Source organism: Colletes latitarsis, chromosome 13 (genome assembly GCF_051014445.1).
Source record: "Colletes latitarsis isolate SP2378_abdomen chromosome 13, iyColLati1, whole genome shotgun sequence".
NCBI classification, from domain to species: Eukaryota; Metazoa; Arthropoda; class Insecta; order Hymenoptera; family Colletidae; genus Colletes; species Colletes latitarsis.
The window spans coordinates 12,860,869-12,886,630 of record NC_135146.1 but is presented as its reverse complement, the minus strand read 5'-3'; the positions used below and the strand labels follow the sequence as shown (position 1 = coordinate 12,886,630).

At 36.6% G+C, this 25,762-nt stretch overlaps 1 protein-coding gene across 2 annotated transcripts in view; it reads right to left on the bottom strand.

The window, feature by feature from the left end:
* The window catches only part of Nachralpha6 (nicotinic acetylcholine receptor alpha6), a 325,848-nt gene that overhangs the window by 203,717 nt on the left and 96,369 nt on the right, over window positions 1–25,762 (bottom strand). For both annotated transcript variants that reach the window (XM_076780529.1, XM_076780528.1), the window contains exons 3-4: window positions 16,138–16,277; window positions 6,878–6,922 (exon numbers count right to left, since the gene is read on the bottom strand). In XM_076780529.1, coding sequence (XP_076636644.1) covers window positions 6,878–6,922; window positions 16,138–16,277 — 185 coding nt within the window. The remainder of the gene's footprint in view (window positions 1–6,877; window positions 6,923–16,137; window positions 16,278–25,762) is intronic.

Genomic DNA, 25,762 nt, shown 5'->3' with positions numbered 1-25,762 from the left:
CTCTAAAAGATCCTGCATGAATTTTTCATTTCCAGGCGATGCCAAAAATTTCTTAACAATCTCCTTTTAGTCATTATAGTCCTTATAGTCGTCGAACACACTTAACTGGTTGAAGGAATCGAACCTTGACTGCAAAATGACCTTTCCATATTGCGTTTTCTGGGTATTTTACTTTGAACCAGGGTTGCACTCGACCAGATTGAAGAGACCCAAGAAGAACCATCCCTTTCTCAATGATACGGAGAGAGTGAGTGACGTCAGAAAAGGGCCTCGATACGCCAATGGATCGCGAACCAACTGACCAGGTGTGTGTCCGTCTCGAGGCGCCTGGATATTTCATAACAGTCTATGAATTAAGCCAGTCACGTCGCGTTCAAGCGCTGCTTCGAAATTCTATTTAGCTTAATGCATTCGCAAGTTTGATTGGCCACTTCAAAGCGGTCGACGCCGCGGGAATTAATACTCTCTTCCGCAGAACTTCGTCATTAGCCGAGAATTTCGCTATGTAGTTTTAATGCCCAGACACCCGAGGAACGGAAAATCCGCGGTTGTTAAGTTCGCCGTCGCAAGCAGCCAGGAATTTTCCGCGGGCAAAAAAGAAAACAGAAAACAGCGATGTTAATTGAAATGAAACTTTCACGGCCGTTTAAATCTAATCCGAGGGAAATTTATACGAAGCAACTATTTCTAAAGGATCACTGCGACGCGACGTTAACTGACTTTTCAATCTGTTGCGTTCAAAATAGTGTCAATTTTCATTTTGCAATCGCGTACAATACCATACATTATGTCTGAGAAGATCTATATCGAATGAACTATTTCTATTGGAAAACATTTAAAACGAACGAGAAAGAAGTCCGTAAAAATTTGCATTGGCTCTTAATGGAGCTGTTTGTTCAAACATGCGATCTGTTAGTGATTGGAATGGGAACATCGATTAGAATAATCAATGAAAATACACACTTCACTGTTCGAGCAAAAACTGGAATAGAGATATTTCACAAACAGTACTCTTTTTAACGAATCGACGTTAAACTGACCTAAATCCTTTTTGCTAATATTAAAACTACAAAAATATACATTCGTTTGAATTTAATACAAAAGAGATAACAGAGATATACGACGATAGAAAAGAAAGAGAGAGTTTTGCAAATGTTGAAATATTAATTAATATTCGCTGCAAATACTCCCCTAGTAGCAGAAAATATTGTGTACACATTCATATATTAAAAAGAGATTCAATCTTTTTTAATATTCAAATATATTTATTTCATATTACGAAAAAAATATTATTTCTTATTATAAAATGAAACATTATGTAATATCAGAAATAGAATATTTTTTCTCATTATAAAACGAATCTTTATTTAATATTAGAGATAGAATATTCCCATGGGAAAAATTTTAATGGGGGATTCTAGAGGCCAGAATAAGACGAAAATCAAGAATACCAATTTGTTGATAGGGGCTTCGTTCAAAAGTTATTAACAATTAAATTGAAAAATTTCTAATCGTTCTGGAAAAATTGTTTTCGGTTGCGGAGGTCAATTGCAACAATTTTTGGTGAATAGACATACCCCCGAAATTCTACCCACTTTCGAGAAAAAAATTCGAGTAAGTGGACAAATTTTTCGACGAAATTAAAAAATTTCAAATCGCTTTGGAAAAATTATTTTCGGTTGCGGGGGTCAATTACAATCATTTTTGGTGAATAGACATACCCTCGAAATCCTACCCACTTTAGAGAAACAAATTCGAGAAGGTGTGAAATTTTTCGATAAAATTAAAATATTTCAAATCGTTCTGAAAAAAATATTGTTAGCTGTGGGGGTTAATTACAATCATTTTTGGTGAATAGACATACCCCCGAAATCCTACTCAGTTTCGAGAAAAAAATTCATTACCGAAAATTTCATGTCTGACCATAGCGTCGATATGTTTCACTGAAATCTCATGCGTATCTTTAAAACACCATAACTTCCGAACGGATTGGACGATTTTAATGTTCGAAAAGCCAAACGCCGCGTATTTTAGTGTAGAATATGTAGAAATTGTAAAAATATTCGAAAAGTTGATTCTTGACTCCGAAAAATGAAAAAAACCCCATAACAATGGTCCAATTTTCAAACAGCCATAACTCCTACAATTGTGAATATATTTCAATGAAACTTTTTTCTGGAGTAGAGCTCATGAGTACCTATGAAAAAGTATTAGACAACTTTTCTGTAGGGCGTCAAATAAAATTATTAAAAATCAATATTTACCCAATATTTTTGTGCTACTAGGGTCGTTCATACAATTAACGGGGTTCGAAAGAAATCGGTGCAAATCTCGCGATATTCGTGTTTTCATATCCTGGAACAAGATGGAGGGAATAGATTAAACTACAAAACGAGTGGACTGGGCACCGTAAGAACCACGAGAAGGTCCAGGACTAATTAATTGCTAAAAAAGTTTCCGTGTTCGTGTCCTTTTTTCTCCGCGGATCGATCATTCGGCATTATTACGAGGATTTCGCCTGGTTTCCGAAGGGTTCGCGGCCGATCGCTGAGAACGAGAGACCAAACAAAAAGCAGAACTAAAAGAGTCCGGGCGCAATCAGATTCCGAAGAGATTCGAAGGAAGGAAAAGGGTGACGAAGTGAAAAGGGATAAGAAATGATGTGACGAATCGGCCGGCAGGAAGGAAATCTTTAGAGTAGCCAGAAATCAATCCCTTCGAAGACAATAAAATAGCTATAAACTGAAAAGCCGGACGATATCGACACGATGTGATTTAAGAGGCAGATAAAAATAATGAGCCGAACGAAGAGGGTCGAAAGGTCATTAATAGTCATAGATTAATTCCAACTATTCGTACCGGGAGCAGAGAATTTCAGTTAGAGGCGATAAATAACGAAACTACAGTTTATCTTCCATCGACCTACGCGGAGAAATTTGTAACGTGTAGAATAATAAAATCCACGATACATGCAATATTCCTAAAAAGCGAGGGAATTTCGTCGAGAATTATCAAGCTCGATAAATATAAAAATACCCCGCGTCGGGTTTGTGACAAGTTCTTTTTTTACGATTGAACTCTTTACGAGGTCAGGAACATTGCCAGGAATATATTTTTAGGGGACAATAAAAATATCGTAAGATTATTTTACGAACAGATACCTTGTTTCGTAAGGTATCGCAAACCTGCAATATAATTTTTTGCTTCGTAAGTTACTACAAATTTGATTGCAACTAATCTTGTTCCACTCTGGAAATTGGAAAGATACAACAGTGTGTTGTTTGAGCAGAAAAAATTCCTATCTTTTTATATCTTTCGCTGAAATTTTAATCATGAACACCACAAATGAATTTATTTCTAATGAAATTTGAAGGAACGGTGAATATTACTCAGAAACACGGACTATTGGTAAAGAATTTTGGAAAAAGGGAAGCTATTCTAAAAAGTCTGCTCGTCCAGTTTGTAAATGGATGCAGCAGGGGATGATCAAGATCGATCCGTGCTTTGCTTGCACGTAAAATCTCGTGAAACCAACCCTGTCTCGAAACGATGATAAGAAGTCGTGCTGAACAGGCTTCAGAGACGTTCGCGTTTCGAAGAAAATGAAGGAGATAATAAAAAATGTATCGCGTAGTCTCGAGGAGCATCGTGTTGTTAAATAAATTCCCATGCAGTACTTTCGTATCGTAGGAGAGCCGAAACGTCACTGGCTCGCAGCTACCGTCCTGCAACTTTTCGTTTTCATCCCTTTATTTGAGGCAGCAACGTCAGAAAACGTGCCCCGTCCTTTTCATCTCGACCCGGGGCTGCAGAAAGACGCAAGAGTGCATCATTCTGCTTCCTCGATTTTCTCGAATCCTCTCCGCCTTAGAGCCACCCACTCCAGTTTACCTTACGTTCCTATCCCCCGTGACTGCCAGTCCTCTCTGTTTTCAGTTCCCTGTCCAGCTGCAACGCGGAAAGAATGATGGGAGCTCCCTAAATCGACTATGATGCATCCACCCTCTTGCAGATTCGATCACGGATTTAACCCCGTCCGACCAACGTTCATTCTATCCATCTATCTTTTATTTATTCCATATATTCGGAGAACCTTCGATTCTAGTTGAGCCCTTCCCAAGATCCTGCTCTCTACTCATTCCCGATTCTCAAGCTACCAGTCGTTCTCTGTCGGAATAAAATTAGATATTTTTCTTCTTTTCGAAATTTCGAATAACTTACAATGAATTATATTCACGATAGGTTGCAGATAGTGTTTTCTTCCGATGATTTTTCTATTTAAATTTAGACAGAAAAATCGAGGAAACTGATAATAATGTTAATGAAAAATCGATTTTATTAGCCAGCAACATTTTTGCAGTCCGTCACATGGAGAACCATAAAGACAAAGGCATTGAACTGTGGCCCATTATAATGGAAATAATATTCATATTTTGATAAAAATTACGAATTCCATACGATTCTAAGTACAATCATGCTTTGATATACAGGGTGTTCGGTCAACCCTGGGAGAAATTTTAATGGAGGATTCTAGAGGCCAAAATAACATGAAAATCAAGAATACTAATTTCTTGATGAAGGCTTCGTTAAACAATTATTGACGATTAAAGTTCCGACAGTACTGAATTTTTTTCTCGAAAACACGTAGGAATTCGGGGGTATGTCTAATCACCAAAAATTATTGCAATTGACTTCTGCAACTAAAAATAATTTTTCCAAAATTATTTGAAACTTTTCGCCGAAAAATTTCACCTAATCGAATTTTTTTCTTGGAAACAAGTAGGAATTCGGGGGTATGTCTAATCACCAAAAATGATTGTAATTGACCCCAGTAATCAAAAATAATTTTTTTAGAATGACTTGACAAAATTTTTTGTCACCAAAAAATTTAGACACCTACCCACTGTCGATTTTTCTTTAAAATCCGTTTTTTATTTATAATAAATTTGTTTGCCTCTGTACGGAAATTTTGTTTAATACTTGTTTGTAGGTATCCATGAGCTCTACTTCAGAAAAAAGTTTCATTTAAATATATTCACAATTGTAAGAGTTATGGCTGTTTCAAAATTGGACCATTTTTACGGGGATTTTTTCATTTTACGGGGTCAAAGAACAACTTTTTCAATATTGTCAGAATTTCTACATATTCTCCACTAAAATACGCGTTGTTTGTTTTTTTGAAAATGGAAATCCTTCAATCCGTTCAAGAGTTATGATATTTTAAAGATTTGCATGATATTTCAGTGAAACATATCGACGCTATGGTCAGACATGCAATTTTCGGTAATGAATTTTTTTCTCGAAACTGAGTAGGAATTCGGGGATATGTGTATTCACCAAAAATGGTTGTAATTAACCCCCGCAACTGAAAATAATTTTTTCAGAACGATTTGAAAATTTTTTTTTCATCGAAAAATTTAGGCACCTACCCCCTGTCGATTTTTCTTGAAACAACGTTTTTCATTTTTAGTCATTTTGTTTGACGCCCTATAGAAAAGTTGTCTAATACTTTTTTATAGGCACCTATGAGTTCTACTTCTGCAAAAAGTTTCATTGAAATATATTCACTATTGTAAGAGTTATGGCTGTTTGAAAATTTGACCATTTTTACGGGGTTTTTCTCATTTTTCGGGGTCAAAAATCAACTTTTCGAATATTTTTGCGATTTCTACATATTCTCCAGCAAAATACGCGTCGTTTGCTTGTTTGAAAATGGAAATCCTTCAATCCGTTCAGGAGTTATGATATTTTAAAGATATGCATGAAATTTCAGTGAAACATATCAATAATATGGTCAGACATATTTTCGGTAAGGAATTTTTTTTCTCGAAAATGCGTAGGAATTCGTGGGTATGTGTAATGACAAAAAATGATTGTAATCGACTCTTGCAACCGAAAATATTTTTTTCAGAACGATTTGAAAATTTTTTTTTCGTCGAAAAATTTAGGCATCTACCCCCTGTCGATTTTTCTTAAAAATTGCTTTTCCATTTTTAGTAATTCTGTTTAACGCCCCACAGAAAAGTTGTCTAATACTTTTTTGTATGTATTCATGAGCTCTACTTTAGAAAAAAATTTCATTGAAATATGTTCACAATTGTAGAAGTTATGGCTGTTTGAAAGTTGGACCATTTTTATTCAATTTCTACACATTCTTCACTAAAATACGCGTCGTTTTCTTTTTTGAACATTATAATCCGTCAATCCATTCAAGAGTTATGACGTTTTAAAGATTTGCATGAAATTGGGGCAAACATTTCTGGCCAGAAATTATATTTTCGGTGAGGAATTTTTTTCTCGAAACTGAGTAGGATTTCATATCTACCTTCTACCATCATCGAAAGCTGTGATCGCTTAATCAAACAATACCAAACCAATATGCATAAGCTTTGAATATTCCCTAGAATTTATTAAAGAAACAGAGTCGACGCCTGATCAAGATGAAATATTTTTGAAATATTATCAGAATTTGATTAACCTAGGAATCTCAATTTATTTTAACGCTTTATTTTCCAACATAGACTGTTGTTCTAGATGACGGGATGCGTTCTTTATCGGAAGCGTTGTACCACCTCGATGGAAATGAGAATAGCAACCGTGACAGGGAAGTATTAGTTACCGTATATTGATTTCCTGTAAGCGAGCCGTGTCGCAAAAGAGGGAAAAATAAAGTGATACTACCGCAAATGCATTTTAAATTTCTCATTTTTTAGCTCGAATGCCGCTACTTCCATGCTCGTTTCTGCAACTTTAACGCCAAACTGTTCTTCAGTTTCAATAATAATTTAAAGCTCCTTAATTTTCTTCTTTCCTCCGACTTTCCCATTATACCCATATTTCCTAACTCGATTTTATTCTCCACTTCGTCTCCACTTACCAATTTCAGCCACGCGTTGGTCGTTAGTATTTGATTCTTTTCATCCTGAAACACACGTAAAAATCAACTGTTATTTGACGATTCAAGATTGGAAACAGGTGTATAATGTACATGTTAAAACGAACGTAAGCGCGGAAATGAAAGAGGGGCGCAAAGAGCCAGCTAGTCGTAAAATTCACGCCAAAAACTGGAGAGCCAATAACCACAAATTGCTGCTGCAATCGTTCGTTTACCAGTGCTCTGTAGGGAACCGCACACCGCCACAGACTCAACAGAATTTCAAAGTGATTTATCAAACGAACGCACTTCAACGATAGTATCAATGAACAAACTACTTCGTAACTGATTACCCCAAATAAATTTGGTCACTGGCCACTTTCAGTCACGTGTGCCACATTTTTAATCGCGAGGGAACAAACAAATTCGGCGCAATTTTACCAAACTCGATTATTTTATTCAACATCGTTGGTCCTGGTATAATTACAGGAACATCGAGGACTCTGCGCGATGAAATTAAAGGTCAGCTGCCTGTTTGCTTCGGGATAAAATGAAACGGATCGCGAGTCTCGTCAGCGAGAAGCCATAGCGCAGAGATTGGCTGTAAATTTTTAAACGAAATTTTCTCAAACTCTGTTTTACGATCGGAAGAAGTTATCGACGAACAATACGCCTGTGTACCTAGCGGGAGATCGAGTTTGTTGAAAACAACTTCCAAAGAAATGTCTCCGAAGGTTGCACGTCCGTACAAAAATTTCATTGTAAAAGGTGAGAAATGCAACGCGAAATTCTTTTATCAAATTGCATATAAAGCTGATCGTTTTAATAGGTCAGCAGCCGAAACCGGTCGTTAAACCGACCATCATAGAAATTATACGCGCACCTCTTTGCTCGCCTCAAGTTCCAATTGTCTGCACTTTTGGCGTAAAATCGATGCACGTTTTATGGTCGATTTGCTGCCAACGGCCATTAAACCCGATTCGTTTAAAAAAATTCTTGCTACAGACTTTCGAACGCTTTCCATTAGCCAACATTAGATGACATACGATTTTACGGAAGCGTGGAAATCGCGTTTCGAACAATTCGACCACTCGCGAACGATAATTTGAAAAAATATAAAAATTCTACATTCTTCTGCATTTGTTGGGATTTTCCACATTATAAATACCGTTTCATTATTGTTGACTGTTTCTCAGGGTTATAGGGGAAATTCTCCATTCTACCATAAGCAATATGTCGTGTTTTGTGCAGTGTACTTTGAAACGTACCCACCGAGTAAAAAGAGAATTCAGCGTATATTAAACGTACTATTAGTTCATATAAGCACGCCTTTATTAAAACCAGAGCCAACACATACAGGGTGTTCGGCCACCCCTGGGAAAAATTTTAACGGGGGATTCTGGAGGCCAAAATAAGACGGGAGAAAATATTGAAAAATACCAGAAATTATTGTTAAAGAAATTAAATTCAACGCAACAACACTGTCGAGCTTTGAAGGTATTGTGAATCACAATTCCCTTTAGAGATCCGTCAGACTTTGTTCGTCAGTATAGTACTTAAAAGGCAGACAGCGTATGTCTGTAGCCTTCCTTGGGGATATATGACAGATACAACTGAGAAACCAGACAGTATTGTTACGATGCAACAGTAGATTTTTCATTACTTAGAAATTCGAAACGCTATGCTCGTACGTCGTTCACTACGAAGCAAACTGATCAAATCTACAAAATTCGATCTAACGAGTCTGGAGGACCTCGTTAGCTATGGCTGATTCTATTGTTTTAATCGAATACGTAATAAACTGTCGGGGAACATAGTTGCACTTCAAACCAGCAACAAACATAGTTGCACTTTAAACCATTAGCAAACATAGTTGCTCTTTAAACCACCAGAGCCACAATTGCTCTTGAGATCTAAACAGGAGTTCAACTTAACTATTCGTGCATCCTAGAATTTTTAAATCAAAGTAAATTCTTGGGGACACTAATACATATTGGATGACTTGTACAATATTGATACGCTAATGCAGAGATTAACAAGCATTAGGCATTTTAAGAATCCTAAAGTAATGTATTATTTTTTTGGTCCTCTGATGGTGTGCATTGTTAGATCGCTTCACCCTATACAGGGTGTTCGGCCACTACTGGGAAAAATTTTAATGGGGGATTCTAGAGGCCAAAATAAGACAAAAATGAAGAATACCAATTTGTCGATGGAAGCTTCGTTAAAAAGTTGTTAACAATTAAATTCAAAAATTTCAAATTGATCTGAAAAAATTATTTTCAGTTGCAGGGGTCCATTGCAATCATTTTTGGTCATTAGACATAGCCCCGAATTCCTACGCAATTTGGAGAAAAAAATTCCTCACTGAAAATATGATTTCTTGCCAGAAATGTCTGCCCGAAAATTTCATGCGGATCTTTAAAATGTTATAACTTCTGAACGGATTGACGGATTTTAATGTTCAAAAAAGCAAACGACGCGTATTTTAGTGAAGAATATATAGAAATTGAAAAAATATTGGAAAAGTTGAGTCTTGACTCCGAAAAATGAGAAAAAATCCTACAAAAAAGGTCCAATTTTCAAACAGCCATAACTCCTACAATAGTGAATATATTTCAATGAAACTTTTTCCTGAAGTAGAGCTCATGGATACCTACAAAATAGTATTAGACAACATTTCCGTACGACTTCAAAGAAATTTATTAAAAATAAAAAACGAATTTTTAAGAAAAATTGATAGAGGGTAGGTGCCCAAATTTTTTGGCGAAACTAAAAATTTCAAATCGTTTTGAAAAAATTATTTTCGGTTACGAGGGTCAATTTCAATCATTTTTGGTAAATACATATACCCCCGAAATCTTACCCACTTTCGAGAAAAAAATTCGAGTATGTGTGAAATTTTTTAGCAGAAAAATTTTTTTTCAAATCGTTTTAAAAAAATTATTGTCGGTTGCAGGGGTCCATTGCAATCATTTTTCGTCATTAGACATACCTCCGAAATCCTACGCACTTTCAAGAAAAAAATTCCTTACCGAAAATCTAATGTCTGACCATAGCGTCGATATGTTTCACTGAAATTCCATACGAATCTTTAAAACATCATAACTCTTGCACGGATTGACGGATTTTAATGTTCAAAAAAGCAAATGACGCGTATTTTAGTGAAGAATATGTAGAAATTGAAAAAATATTGGAAAAGTTGAGTCTTGACTCCGAAAAATGAGAAAACCCCCATAAAACGGGTCCAATTTTCAAACAGCCATAACTCCTACAATAGTGAATATATTTCAATGAAACTTTTTTCTAAAGTAGGGCTCATGTGTACCTACAAAAAAGTATTACACAATTTTTCTGTAGGGCGTCAAATAAAAATATTAAAAATGAAAAACTAATTTTTAAGAAAAATCGACGAGGGGTAGGTGCCCACATTTTTCGGCGAAATTAAAAAATTTCAAATCGTTCTGAAAAAATTATTTTCGGTTGTGGGGGTCAATTGCAATCATTTTTGGTGAAAAGACATACCCCCAAAATCCTACCCACTTTTTAGAAAAAAATTCGAGAAGGTGTGAAATTTTTCGACGAAATTAAAATATTTAAAATCGTTCTGAAAAAAATATTGGTAGCTGTGGGGGTCAATTACAATCATTTTTGGTGATTAGACATACCCCCGAAATCTTGCGCATTTTCGAGAAAAAAATTCAGTACTGTCGGAACTTTAAACGTCAATAATTGTTTAACGAAGCCTCTATCAACAAATTGGTATTCTTGATTTTCGTCTTATTTTGGCCTCTAGAATCCCGAACGCCCTGTATATAATTCCATTTTATAAAGAAATAACGTAAATCCTTTGAAATCGTTTGAATTGTATTTCCAATTAATTTTTCGCCGGTTTCTGGTAACTTAAACGAAAAATTTTGTATTTAATAATATAGATAGCTGGGTTTACATCAGCCTGCGTTTTCTCTCATGAAAATTGTACGCGATGCCGAACAAAGAGATCGATCAGGAAAATTCTGCCTCGCCTTGCACTTATTTTTACATTCCGTTGCTTTCTCTTTCGAGAGTCTGATTAATTTCCGCGGTTCCGCGTGAAACGCTATTTTAATTCAGGAACATCGAAGTCCGAATGCGGAACATTAACGAGGCTGTAGCCGGCGAGATTCTAATTCAGTTCGGAATAAAATTCTCTTTGACCTCTTTTCGCCGTGTTACGTGAAAAGGAGTAAATTAAATTTGTCAGAGAAATCCCCGGTAGGACGTTGTTCTTTGTCATTTTCGCTTCTTACAAGCTCGCGTGTAATCTTCTAACGACGTTCGAGTGCATTGGTTCCGGAAATGAAACATATCCACAGTGAAATAATTTTAAAAATTTCTGAACTTATCGAACTCCGGAATGGCGATGACTTTTGGACGGTCCTGTAGGATCGCCAACGACGGTGACGGAGGGAATTAAACGGTTCTACACGTTCATTTTTATGTGGCCGCAAAAACAAAGGAACAATCTCGAAAGCACGATGCGTAAAATTAATCAGATTCGCTCGTTACGTTGTTTGCTTCGCGCACAGGTATTATACTAGCTTTTTCGTTATTTGACGCTTTCTGTCATCTTTTTGCGCGCTTATTCGATCCGAGGTTTTGCGCGTAAAACAAAATAGTTTCGTGCATCGTAGCAAAAGACACTTCCAAGGGGAAAAAACAGGTTCCATCGCTTAGCCAGTTTCCACTTCCCTTTCCTCAAGTAAAATTACTCGAACGCGCTTAAATATTTGCGTACGTTTCCAGCGATGAATTGGCTGCTTCGTGAATTGCAAAACTCCGGCTATTCGCGTGTATTTTTTCATCGAATGCCGACCGGCTGTTATCGCGTTTTCGTTTCCGCGAGTCGACCAATTTTGCTCTTGTTGATTATTTTCAGTTTCGAGGGGAATGGTGTTTTCGCAATTCCCGATCGCGAAAACCATTTTCCTCTTTTCCGCGCGTCGCATTTGTCAACTTCCGCGCGGCACTTCCCGGCTCGCTTTTCACTAGGAATTCGAAATGACGCTTCTCACGCATTCAAACGTATACATTAATTTTTAACGATGGCGCATTTGACTTCCTTCATGGTTCTTGACATCTCGTATTTCATTCTTTATTTTTCGAAACGGGAAAGCGAACACGGACAACCACCCACGAGATATCTCAGCTTAACGAACCCAGTCAAGACCATTTCATTCTCTGACAAGGAAAAGCCCTGGAAACGCGTCGGTATTTATCTTAACGCTTATATTTTTTCGGAAATTTAACCTGAATAAATAAATATAATACGAATTGGTACGAGAAATATTTTTACTCGGTACTTTTGGCGCGTTATAATAATAGTAATTTACTTAATAGTATAGAGTATAGAGTTTCCAGGTGTTTCTATCCTGTTAGTAGCTGGATTGTCTTGTTTTTGCTGTTCTTTGTTTCGAATGCTTCTCTCCAACTGCAAGGTATTTGATATTGTAGACCAAGTGCTCCAGTGTTTCTGCAAGTAAAGTTGTTTCATAGTTAAGAAACATAGTCCTTATCTACAGAAACCCAAAAACACTTGGCTTAAAACATTAACTGTTTCATAACAGTGTGAAAGAAGCATTCATACAAAGGATAGCACGAAAAAGACAATCTACTATCTTGGAAACATGGTTGGAAACTGGGTTGATTTTCGTCTTATTTTGGCCTCCAGAATCCCCCATTAAAAATTTTAATAGAGGATTCTAGAGGCCAAAATAAGACGAAAATCAGGAATACCAATTTGTTGATGGAGGCTTCGTTAAAAAGATATTAAAAAATTAAATTCAAAAATTTCAAATCATTCTAAAAAAATTATTTTTAGTTGCGAGGGTCAATTGCAATCATTTTTGGTCATTACGTATATACTCGAAATCCTACGCACTTTCGAGAAAAAAATTCTTTTCCGAAAATATAATGTCTGACCATAGCGTTGATATGATTCACTGAATTTTCATACGAATCTTTAAAATGATATAACTTCTGAACGGATTGGACGATTTTAATGTTTAAAAAAGCAAACTACGCGTATTTTGATGGAGAATATGTGCAAATCGCAAAAATATTCGAAAAGTTGATCCTTGGCCCCGCAAAATGAGAAAAACCCCATAAAAAGTGGTCCAATTTTCAGACAGCCATAACTCTTACAATAGTGAATATATTTCAATGAAACTTTTCTCTGAGGTAGAGCCCATGGGTACCTACAAAAAAGTATTAGACAACTTTTCTGTGGGGCGTCAAACAAAATTATTAGAAATGAAAAACGAAATTTGAAGAAAAATCGACAGGAGTAGGTGCCTAAGTTTTTCGACGAAAAACAAATTTTTCAAATCGTTCTATAAAAATTATTTATAGATTCTGGGGTCAATTACAATCATTTTTGGTCATTAGACATACCCTCGAAATTCTACCCACTTTCTAGAAAAAAATTCGAGAAGATGTGAAATTTTCCGACGGAAAAAAAAAAATTTCAAATCGTTCTAAAAAAATTATTTTCGATTGCGGGGGTCAATTATAATAATTTTTCGTCATTAGACACACACCCAAAATCCTACCCATTTTCTAGAAAAAAATTCGAAAAGGAGTGAAATTTTACGATGAAAAAGAAAAATTTCAAATCGTTCTGGAAAAATTATTTCCCGGTGCAGGGGTCAATTACAATCATTTTTTATCATTAGATATACCCCCGAAATCCTATTCACTTTCGAGAAAAAAATTCCTTACCGAAACTATAATTTCTGGCCAGAAATGGTTCCTCGAAATTTCATACAAATCTTTCAAACGTCATAACTCCTGAACGGATTGACGGATTTTAATGTTCAAAAAAGCAAACGACGCGTATTTTGTTAGAGAATATGTAAAAATCGCAAAAATATTCGAAAAGTTGAGTCTTGACTCCGAAAAATGAGAAAAAACCCAACAAAAAAGGTCCAATTTTCAAACAGCCATAACTCATATAATAATGAATATATTTCAATGAAACTTTTTTCTGAAGTAGAATCCATGGGTACGTACAAAAAAGTATTAGATAACTTTTCTGTAGGACGTCAAATGAAATTATCAAAAATGGAAAACGAATGTTTAAGAAAAATCGACAGGGGGAAGGTGCCTAAATTTTTCGGCGAAATTAAAAAATTTCAAATCATTCTAAAAAAATTATTTTCGGTTGCGGGGGTCAATTGCAAGCATTTTTGTTCAACAGACATACCCCCGAAATCCTACTCAGTTTCGAGAAAAAAATTCCTTACCGAAAATCTAATGTCTGACCATAGAGTCGATATGTTTCACTGAAATTTTATGCAAATCTTTAAAACATCATAACTTCTGAACGGATTGGACGATTTTACTGTTTAAAAAAGCAAACAATGCGTAATTTAATGGAGAATACGTAGAAATTCCAAAAATATTTGAAAAGTTGATCTTTGACCCCGAAAGATGGGGAAAACCCCATAAAAATGGTATTCTTGATTTTCGTCTTATTTTGGCCTCCAGAATCCCCCATTAAAATATTTCCCAGGGATGGCCGAACACCCTGTATATGTAAATGAATTTTTTCAACTCGCGCCTGTACTCTCTTTAATTCCACTTTCGAACTCGTTTCGTTTCTATTGCGTCTTTGTGGCCGGCAGTCACTTTCAATTGAATTGCAACGCGACGTTCCGTCAGCTTTATATCTGAATTCCTACGCTTTTCGCAAATGTCCTCTACAAACAGACACACAGACGCAGGTACAAAGGGGCGCTTGTTGTCTGAAATAATTACGTTCCACGTATTTGCATTCCGAGTACGTCTTATATCGGAATTTTCCAGTGCTGTTTACTTTGTTCCGTGCAAAGTTGCATGGTCCGAAGAACGTTTGCCGCTGTAATTACTCTTTACGTAAAGCACTAGGAAAGGTAATGCTGTATACGAAACACACGGACAATATTAATTTCAGCAACTCTCGAAGGAATTGAATTAAAATGCCTTTAAAAAACAACGTTCTAAGCTTGGTCTATGCGGATGGTGTTTTTTTTACGTAAATTGTCGGTCTAGCTGTAATTTTAATTAAATTTGCATGCCACACGCGTCGAAGACTAGTCTATCGAGCATCGTAGCTCCCAACGAACGGTTAAAAATTATTAAACAAAATGAAAACAGGCAATAATTACGCATCTTCGCGAAGAATCTTTTATAAGAGTCGTAAATGTTTTCGCTCATCGGAATCTACGGCACTTACGTAGTAGAAAGGTGTTTCGCGTGATGGTGGGTCGATGCACAAAAGGAAGGGTACATAAAGTAAATGGGCAAAGTAAGGCTAGCGAAAATGGAGAACGTAATGCAATCTGCCTCGTTCACCACCTCTTCCCTCTTTTCATTCCGTCCCCCCCTTTGCCCCGTTAACCGCGCTCTCATTTAGATAAGACCGATATTTTGACGAGCAAAAACTCGTGCAGCTAATCGCGAACCTCCTTATCTTTGCAGTTCACGCAAAGATTGCAGGACGGCAGTTTTCTAAGGTGTATCTCGCCGCGGAAATTGCGCCGCGTCGCCGCGACTTTTGCAATCTTCCGTGGAAGAAATCTCTGGAAATATTACGCGGCTATTGACACTAAATATTTTATATAATGCCACACTTCTCAGTCCCACTTTCACTGGCAAATAAACTCCAGCAGCATCGTACTACATATCCAAATGTTCGTTTCACTTATTTCCAACTTTATTATTTTTACATTCACCCCTACAGTTCCGCGTTTTTATTCCCTGCCATTAGCGTCGTGAATAAACTTTTATCATACCTCCCCCAGCCATTATATTTCGCTACGTCGCAGTTATGTCATTGTGGATTTTTTTTTTTTTTTTATTTGCGTCAGCGGTGCAATGAATGGGCGAGAAAAGAAACCCGATCGAATGGTAACAAACAGTATTCATATACGATTCAGGTAACTCCTTATATATGACGAAAGAAAGGAGGGGGGTCATAATAGAAAATCTTTCATATCGAAGTTCTATCGATTATATGTGTCGTATGTCTGTGTACGTGTGTGTGTTTGCTTACAATTCTGTACGGTGGTCGTATTGTGCAGTTTACTGCCAATGGAAACGAAAATACAGTGAATCAACAAAAGTCTCTTACGTCACGTTTAATTTCACGCAATATAAAATTAAATTGGTAACAAAATTTCTCCATATCGTAAGAAAGAATTGTAATGATCGATGATGATGCAAGTACGAAAAACATAACATACCACGTCTATGATCTGCTGCAGTGTGATGCCAAACTTCACCTCGAGAGGCTCGCTCTCATTGGCTACTGGTCGCTCCAAGGTGTTGTACCCCGACAGCAGTTTATTCAATAAGCGTTTCTCGTGGGGTCCGCACAGGCTTTCTGTAACAAAAATAAATTTAATGTAAATATGATTGCATACGTGTGTGATTGTACGCGTGTGTTGCATTTAAAAATATTAAAATACTCCAATCCGTTCAGAAGTTATGAATTTTTAAACATATGCATGAAATTTCAGTGAAAAGTGTCAACGTATGGTCAGACATTAGATTTTCGGTAAATAATTTTTTTCTCAAAAATGCGTAGGATTTCAGGGGTATGTCTATTCACCAAAGATGATTGCAATTGACTCCTGCAATCAAAAATAATTTTTTCCGAATGATTTGAAATTTTTTAATTTTATCGAAAAATTTCACATCTTTTCGAATTTTTTTCTCGAAACTGAGTAAGAATTCGGGGATATGTCTATTCACTAAAAATGGTTGTAATTGACCCCCACAGCTAACAATATTTTTTTCAGAACGATTTAAAATATTTTAATTTCGTCAAACTATTTCACACCTACTCGAATTTTTTTCTGAAAAGTACGTAGGATTTGGGGGATATGTGTATTCACCAAAAATGATTGTTATTGAGTCCCATAACCGAAAATAATTTTTTTGGAACGATTTGAAACTTTTCAATTTCGCCGAAAAATTTCAGGAGAATAGGTCAACGCCTGGTCAGGCATATTTTCAGTAATTAATTTTTTTCTCAAAACTGCGTAGGATTTCGAGGGTACGTCGGTTCACCAAAAATTATTGTAATTGACCCCTGCAACCGAAAATAATTTTTTTAGACCGATTTAAAATATTTTAATTTCGTCGAAAAATTTAGGCACCCCATCGATTTTTCTTAAAATTTAGTTTTTCATTTTTAGTAATTTTGTTTGACGCCCCACAGAAAAGTTGTCTAATACCTTTTTGTAGGTACCTATGAGCTCTACTTTAGAAAAAAGTTTCATTGAAATATATTCACTATTGTAAGCGTTATGGCTGTTTGATAATTGGACCATTTTTAAGTGGTTTTTCTCATTTTTCGGGGTCAAGAATCAACTTTTCGAATATTTTTACAATTTCTACGTATTCTTCACTAAAATACGCGTCGTTTGCTTTTTTGAACATTAAAATCCGTCAATCCGTTCAGAAGTTATAACATTTTAAAGATCCGCATGAAATTTTCGGGCAACATTTCTAGCCATAAATTACATTTTCGATTAGGAATTTTTTTCTCGAAAATGCGTAGGAATTCGGGGGTACGTCTATTCACCAAAAATTATTGTAATTGACCCCTGCAACCGAAAATAATTTTTTTAGAACGATTTGAAATTTTTTTTTTCGTCGAAAAATTTAGGCACCCCATCGATTTTTCTTAAAATTTAGTTTTTCATTTTTAGTAATTTTGTTTGACACCCTACAGAAAAGTTGTCTAATACCTTTTTGTAGGTACCTATGAGCTCTACTTTAGAAAAGAGTTTCATTGAAATATATTCACTATTGTAAGAGTTATGGCTGTTTGAAATTTGGACCATTTTTATAGGGTTTTTCTCATTTTTCGGGGTCAAGAATCAACTTTTCGAATATTTTTACAATTTCTACATATTCTTCACCAAAATACGCGTCGTTTGCTTTTTTGAATATTAAAATCCGTCAATCCGTTCAGAAGTTATAACATTTTAAAGATCCGCATGAAATTTTCGGGCAACATTTCTAGCCATAAATTACATTTTCGATTAGGAATTTTTTTCTCGAAAATGCGTAGGAATTCGGGGGTACGTCTATTCACCAAAAATTATTGTGATTGACCCCCACAACCGAAAATAATTTTTTTAAAACGATTTGAAATTTTTTTTTTCGTCGAAAAATTTAGGCACCCCATCGATTTTTCTTAAAATTTAGTTTTTCATTTTTAGTAATTTTGTTTGACGCCCTACAGAAAAGTTGTCTAACACTTTTTTGTAGGTGCCTATGAGCTCTACTTTAGAAAAAAGTTTCATTGAAATATATTCACTATTGTAAGAGTTATGGCTGTTTGAAATTTGGACCATTTTTAAGTGGTTTTTCTCATTTTTCGGGGTCAAGAATCAACTTTTCGAATATTTTTACAATTTCTACATATTCTCCACTAAAATACGCGTCGTTTGCTTTTTTGAACATTAAAATCCGTCAATCCGTTCAGAAGTTATAACATTTTAAAAATCCGCATCAAATTTTCGGGCAACATTTCTAGCCATAAATTACATTTTCGATTAGGAATTTTTTTCTCGAAAGTGCGTAGGAATTCGAGGGTACGTCTGTTCACCAAAAATTATTGTAATTGACCCCCGCAACTGGAAATAATTTTTTCAAACCGATTTAAAATTTTTTAACTTCGTCGAAAAATGTTGAGTGTCGAAGAACGAGCGAAGGGGTTCCCAGATGGAAGAGTAATCAATTTTAGAAGCAGACATAACTTCTGTTAAACGTATCGCTTTGTAACCGACAGTGTCAGTCATCGACACGCAATCATCGGTCAAATTATATCATCAATCACCGCTGTATCCATTAATGTTCGAAACTTGTACGAACTCCTTAGAACTACTCGGACATTCTTCGACTTTTTTCCAGTATCAGTACCAGTATTAATCGCACACAGCCATAATATTAACTTCTGTTGTTGCGTGAAATCCTCCTTTCAGCAAAAGTTTGTTCAGAAATTCCTTGAACTCTGGCGAACATCGTACATCGTGTTGCGAGTGAGGATTCTATATATTACGAAGCAACGATGGCGAGTAAGCCACTGTAATCCCCTGGCAAATCTGCTAAGCTGGTACACACTCGGTTCGGGCCAAATTGAAACTGCACTAATTTTTAATCGCCCGAGTTTTTGCCCAGAATTCATATTCATAATTACAGTCACAAATGTTTCACTCTAATGGTAATAGAAATCAATTTAATCCAGCGTTTGTGAATTGTAATCATCAACAAACAATTTTTAATAATTTCAGACATACTAGAAAACATTCACTCTTACACAATAGTAATTCTTTAATTAAAAAGAGTTCAGAAAATGTGTTTAGATAGAGACGAACTACAGGCTATTAACTCTGTATCGAGTAGTGAATTGAGAACGTCTATTTCTTTGGCGAACTTGACGCGCGTACGTTCATTTTGCAGGAGAGACATTGTATTCCTGGAAGCGCGCCTTAACCAGCTTCAGAATCCGAGCACGGTGCCGTGGCCGAATGCGAAATGCAACAGGATTGTGTCTGCGAAGAGAATAATGGTTGTAACCGCAGCCGAATTCGGCGCACGTGCACCCATTCAAGACAGACCCCGAAATATTGTGGGGCTACGACAAATGCACTTGCTCGCGAACCTTCTACGTCCGACATCGCGTTGGATTCAATACTCCTCGCACTTTTTATTCCTCCCAGCCTCCCTTCTCGCCGTTTGTTCCGCGTCTTCTTTTTGTCTGTCCCCAGCATATTCAGAGACCATCCCTTGTGCCTCGACTTGCTCGGTTGATCGTGGTCATTGACGCTACCCTTTGCCTTAGAATTGCTCGCTTTTCCCTTTGTTCTCCAGTAAATATCAACCGGGAGATACGTTCAACCGTGAAACGTCCAAATTCGAAGAATTTATTAAAAATTTTCCCTTCAACTGTCTTCTATGCGTCTGACTAAAACCGAAGTTTGTTAATTATACAGGGTGTACGGCTACCCCTAGGAAAAATTTTAATGGGGGATTCTGGAGGCTAAAATAACACGAAAATCGAGAATACTAATTTGTGGATGAAGGCTTCGTTAAATAGTTATTAACGTTTAAAGTTTCATTAGTACTGAACTTTTTTCTGGAAAATGCGCAGGATTTCGGGGGTATGTCTATTCACCAAAAATTATTGTAATTGACCCTCGTAATCGAAAATAATTTTTCCAAAAGGATTTGAAATTTTTTTTCCCCCCTGTCGAGAAATTTCACACTTTTGCGAATTTTTTTCTAGAAAGTGGGTAGGATTTCGGGGGTATGTCTATTCACCAAAAATGATTGAAATTGACCGCCGTAACTAAAAATAATTTTTTTAGAATGATTTGAAATTTTTTAATTTTGTCGAAAAATTTCACACCTTCTTGAATTTTTTTCTCGAAACTGAGAAGGAATTTGGGGGTATGTCTATTCACCAAAAAAGATTGTAATTGACCCCTGCAGCCAAAAGTATTTTTTTTAGAACGATTTGAAAAATTTTTTTTTCATCGAAAAATTTACCCCCTGTCGATTTTTCTTTAAATTTCGTTTTTCATTTTTAATAATTTTGTTTGACGTCCCACAGAAAAGTTGTCTAATACTTTTTTGTAGGTACCCATGAGCTCTACTTCAGAAAAAAGTTTCATTGAAATATATTGACTATTGTAAGAACTATGGCTGTTTGAAAATTGGACCACTTTCATGGGGTTTTTCTAATTTTTCGGGGTCAAGAATCAACTTTCCGAATATTTTTGCGATTCCTATATATTCTCTAGCAAAATACGCATAGTTTGCTTTTTTAAACATTAAAATCGTCCAATCCTTTCAGAAGTTATGACATTTTAAAGATTCGCATCAAATTTCAGTGAAACATATCGACGCTATGGTCAGGCATTAGATTTTCGGTAAGGAATTTTTTCCTCGAAACTGGTTAGGATTTCGAGGGTATGTCAAATGACCAAAAATGATTGTAATGGACCCCTGCAACTGCAAATAATTTTTTTAGAACGATTTGAAAAATTTTTTTTTCGCCAAAAAATTTCACACCTACTTGAATTTTTTTCTCGAAAGTGGGTAGAATTTTGGGGGTATGTCTATTCACCAAAAATGATTGTAATTGACCCTCGTAACCGAAAATAATTTTTTCAGAACGATTTGAAATTTTTCAATTTCGCCAAAAAATGTAGGCACCTACCCAACGTCGATTTTTCTTAAAAATTAGTTTTTAATTTTTAGTAATTTTGTTTGACGCCCTATGGAAAAGTTGTCTAATAATTTTTTGTAGGCACCCATGAGCTCTACTTCGGCAAAAAGTTTCATTGAAATATATTCACTATTGTTGGAGTTATAGCTGTTTGAAAATTGTATCACTTTTATGGGGTTTTTCTAATTTTTCGGGCTCAAAGGTCAACTTTTCGAATATTTTTACAATTTCTACATATTCTTCACTAAAATACGCGGCGTTTGGTTTTTTGAACATTAAAATCCGTCAATCCGTTCAAGAGTTATGACGTTTTAAAGATTTGCATGAAAATTCAGTGAAACATATCGACGCTATGGTCAGACCTGAAATTTTCGGTAATTTTTTTCTCGAAACTGAGTAGGATTTCTAAGGTATGTCTAATGACCAAAAATGATTGTAAACGATCCCCATAACCAAAAATAATTTTTTCAGAACAATTTGAAATTTTCAAATTTAATTCTTAATAACTTTTTAACGAAGCCTCCATCAACAAATTGGTATTCTTAATTTTCGTCTTATTTTTGCCCCTAGAATCCCCCATTAAAATTTTTCCCATGATTGGCCGAGCACCCTGTATGCCAGAGTACTATATTTACAAGTCTGATAAATATCATGGATCGATATCGATCTCAATTTTTGTTTCTCGCCCAAACTGAATGATTCGTTCGCGAAAGGATTGCAATGCACGTCGATGTTTCATTTTTACTTTCTATCTCTCTTTTTTCTCAAATTTATTTCTCTCGCGTACCTTTCGTGCCAATAAATAGATTTCTCTTGATTCCCTGCTCCGACCGCATCGATATTTTAGAGCCCACGGTGCCATGAATATCGGTACTCGAACTTTCCTGTAAAATTCAGTTGCCGGAACTTCCATCCTATCAATCGTGTTGCGAATGTTTTCGTTTCGATGCTTGCACATTGGTCACTGGGTTATTCGTTTCGCAGCGCGTTGCAACAATGTTTCATTTCATCAGAATTTACGCGATTCGTGGCAATACCTTTCCATAAACCAAAGAAAACGCGTTTCTAGCAGTCTGAAATCCGAAATCGGAGGATTCAGATTCGAATAGTTCGCATTGTTTACCAACGACAGGTATCGAGATCGAAGCACGTGTTTCGCGCGCAGCATTACAAAGGTGATTAATCAGAGCATTGCAATATGTCGGTACTATATAAACTATAGTTCAACACTGGATCAATAGCACGTAATACATTTGCCTAATCTGATTAACGATGACATTGATTTCGTTCGCTCGACAAGGATCCACTTGCACGGACTCGGATCGATATCCGTATCTATGTAAACTTAAGTAGTAAACAATCAGGATGCTACTGAAAACAGTTCGCCTAAAACATCTAAATCATACTAAAACACTATTCTATACGCATAAGATGTCAGGATTAGGGTTACATCTGCGATAGGGCATGTTTCTATGTTTGTATTTATATTTGCAAAATGCTATTGGAATTTTTTAAATTCATCCTACCCCAAAATTAATAAACGTGCTCGTGTTTTCACGCGACCAGTGCACTTTGAATATGTCCACCATGACAAGCTGGTCTTATTTTCCGTCAAGGTAAAACTGTACCTATAAATAAAGACGATAACGATCGATTGATACTAGGTCACTCTAAACGATCCTCCTCTCGAGATTAGTTCCATTCAAAGTTCCCCGGAAACCCAGACAGTATGCGATGGGAGACAAGAAGCAGGAAGCTGGACAACGACCGCTTCGGTCGAAAGAAGATGGCTACGATTGAAAAACTGTCTACAACAAAGAAATTGAACCGCTTTTTCGAGTAACTTTTTGATTTACATATGTATATCTACTGAAAGTTTCAACAGAGACAAATGAACGTTCGAATACATTGTATCGTGATTTTAAAGTTAGATAGTTTTCTCAGACCATCTATTACTCGATGTTTTAACATAGGAAGCTATCATTATACTAAAAATACGTGCACTTAAACAGCAGTAGCGCCTGTAGTCTCAAGCTTCTCTAAAAGAAAAAATGGCTACATCACAACTTTTCGAAGAAGAGGAAGATCTGTTCTGTGGCCTTGGAGTAATAGATTAGTAATAAAATCAGGGTAAGTTAAAATGAATTGCGAATTTTTCGCGATTTTTCTGTTACTCGAACTTTAAAATTTCACTAATCACTCGATCTTTATGAAACTTGGCACAAATATTCTATAAATAATTGGCCTGAACATGACGAGCCCCGATTTTTTATTTTTTTATTTAAAACACTGATATTAACAATTGTTCATAAGAAGAAATCCTTCTTTTCTTCAAAACTTCGCCATTTTTGCAATTTTGCAAATTTTAATTTTGCGTTCTTCCATAAACTAAAGAATCGATTTTAATTTTTTAGTTTCAGATCATTTTTGAAACCTGCCTGTTCTTATTAACAATTACAGTTTAAAAAAAACACTCATGTCACATAATAATATTAATAAATGATACCCCAAATTTTAAATCAATTTTAATTTTCTAGTTTCACATCATTTTTGAAACCTGCCATTGTATCGTTCTTATTAACAATTACAGCTTAAAAAAAATACTCATGTCACATAATGATATTAATAAATGATACCCCAAATTTTAAGTCAATTTATGCATTGCATTTTTCACAAAAAATTCTTGAAAAACAGTCAAAGATCGTTATTTTATTTGTCTGTAAAAGTGTTTACGGATAATGATTCGATTTCACCGAAACGAGGAATGATCTTTTAATAAATTGCAAGGGGTGCAAGAGCTAACTATTGGCAGTGAATAAAAAATGGCCGAGTTACGAATACATATTTTGCATCGCAGGCTGGCTCATAGCCGACATTCGCGGCGTTTATTGAAACGTAAATAATTCACAGGCATAACGCGGCGATTTCGGCATCGGCAGAATTCGCGAATATTCGTCGGTATTTTTATTTTCCATTGCTCCGGCGCTCTGTAGAATATTCCACGAGCCCCACTAACCAGACAGTAGATGAGCCTTTTAATAGTTGGCCACAAAAGGCCGACTGAAAGAGGATCGCGGCGCGGCTTCATTCAGACGAACGTTGTCGGCGTCGATTTGGATTAATGAGAATGACTTTGCCAGGGGTTGGAAAAAAAGTCGTCGGAAGGGTAAAAGCGAGGGAACAAGAAATAAAGGAAGAAAGGGGCGAGAGGGGCCCGGAGGGGTGAACAGGGAAGGCGGAGGAATGTCGTTTACAGAGTGGTTACGCGACGCCTATGCGCCTCGACTAAATATGTGTGATAACGGGTGTCAGCGTGAATGGTTGGCTGGTGGCTTTTTCACAGCATCGACGTCGACGTTCCTTCGCGCCATTGCTGGGGGCCACCCTTGCCTGGGGGAACCGCCGACGCCACCGGTATGAATGGCACTCCCAGCGAATCTAAGCGTCGTCACACCCGCCCGAATATTCGCACGCGCGACGCTCATACACGGGATGGATAGTAATTCGTGGCACGATCGACAAGTCGATACGTTACAGCAACCCCGAAACAGCAGCTTAATGAAACGGGAATAGCAAATGGCCCGGTTTACCAAACCATAAGAAAATATTCCGTGTAACGCGATATCAGCTACTTCTCGATCGTGCCGCGAGATCTGAAAAGCACAAGATTGCAGATATTCCGCAGGATCGACGCCTGTATCGCCGGGAGATAAAAGCGACGCCATAAACGTCAGCCCGCCCACGCGAATGTTCACGCGTGGGCATCGGCACACGTGACTGCACGCACGTACTTACACGCTCGGGCAAGCGTACGATGCAACCGATCACATGCACGTGGTTATAGTGAACAAACGTGTTCTGAACCTACGAGTTCCTGTCACCCATTATGCACGGACGGAGACTAATAATGGCACTTTAAAAAATACGCTCTGGCATCGCGGTTAATTATATTCCTGCACCACATCCTGCAGATATCCTTCTGGAAGTTTCTTAAACCCTTATTGTGTTGGTTTTTCTCTTCTAAAAGAGAAAGGTTTCTTTATGTGACAAAAACTCGAAATACAAGTCAAGAGGGTGCAACTGTGTCCCCAGCTTAAGACGTGCCTTCCTAGTGTTTTATAATTGTTCTTTTTATTCCACCACCCATTTCCAATAAATTGCTTCGCTTTTACAACTATCGAGTACAGTCGACATTTCTAGCAAATCCTACTTTGCTGTACGTTTTCTATGAAAACATGCGCTTGCAATAAGCTCCATCAACCGCGAACCATTTCAGCGCGTAACTCTAGCGATACGAATAATTAGAATGAAGATGTTAATCATGAATTATGATCGCCAGATGCTCGAATTGGTGCATCCGGTTGCTTACGCGCACAGGTTGACATTCGCGATTGGCGAAGTTGTGCTCGCGAGACGAAGATCCACGATTCGTGCGGTTTTGTTAGCTTAACTGTAACGTACTGCTTCTGTTATCTTGTCTATTGCGATAGCACGATCGAAATAAACCGCGAACTGTACTAGAATTGACTCTTGCGAAACCTAATTCCGCATCCGAGAGGAACTTCAGCGTGTAACAGTCTTTGCCACAAAATTTCCAAGCCTTGCATTTGCGTCAGTTCGAC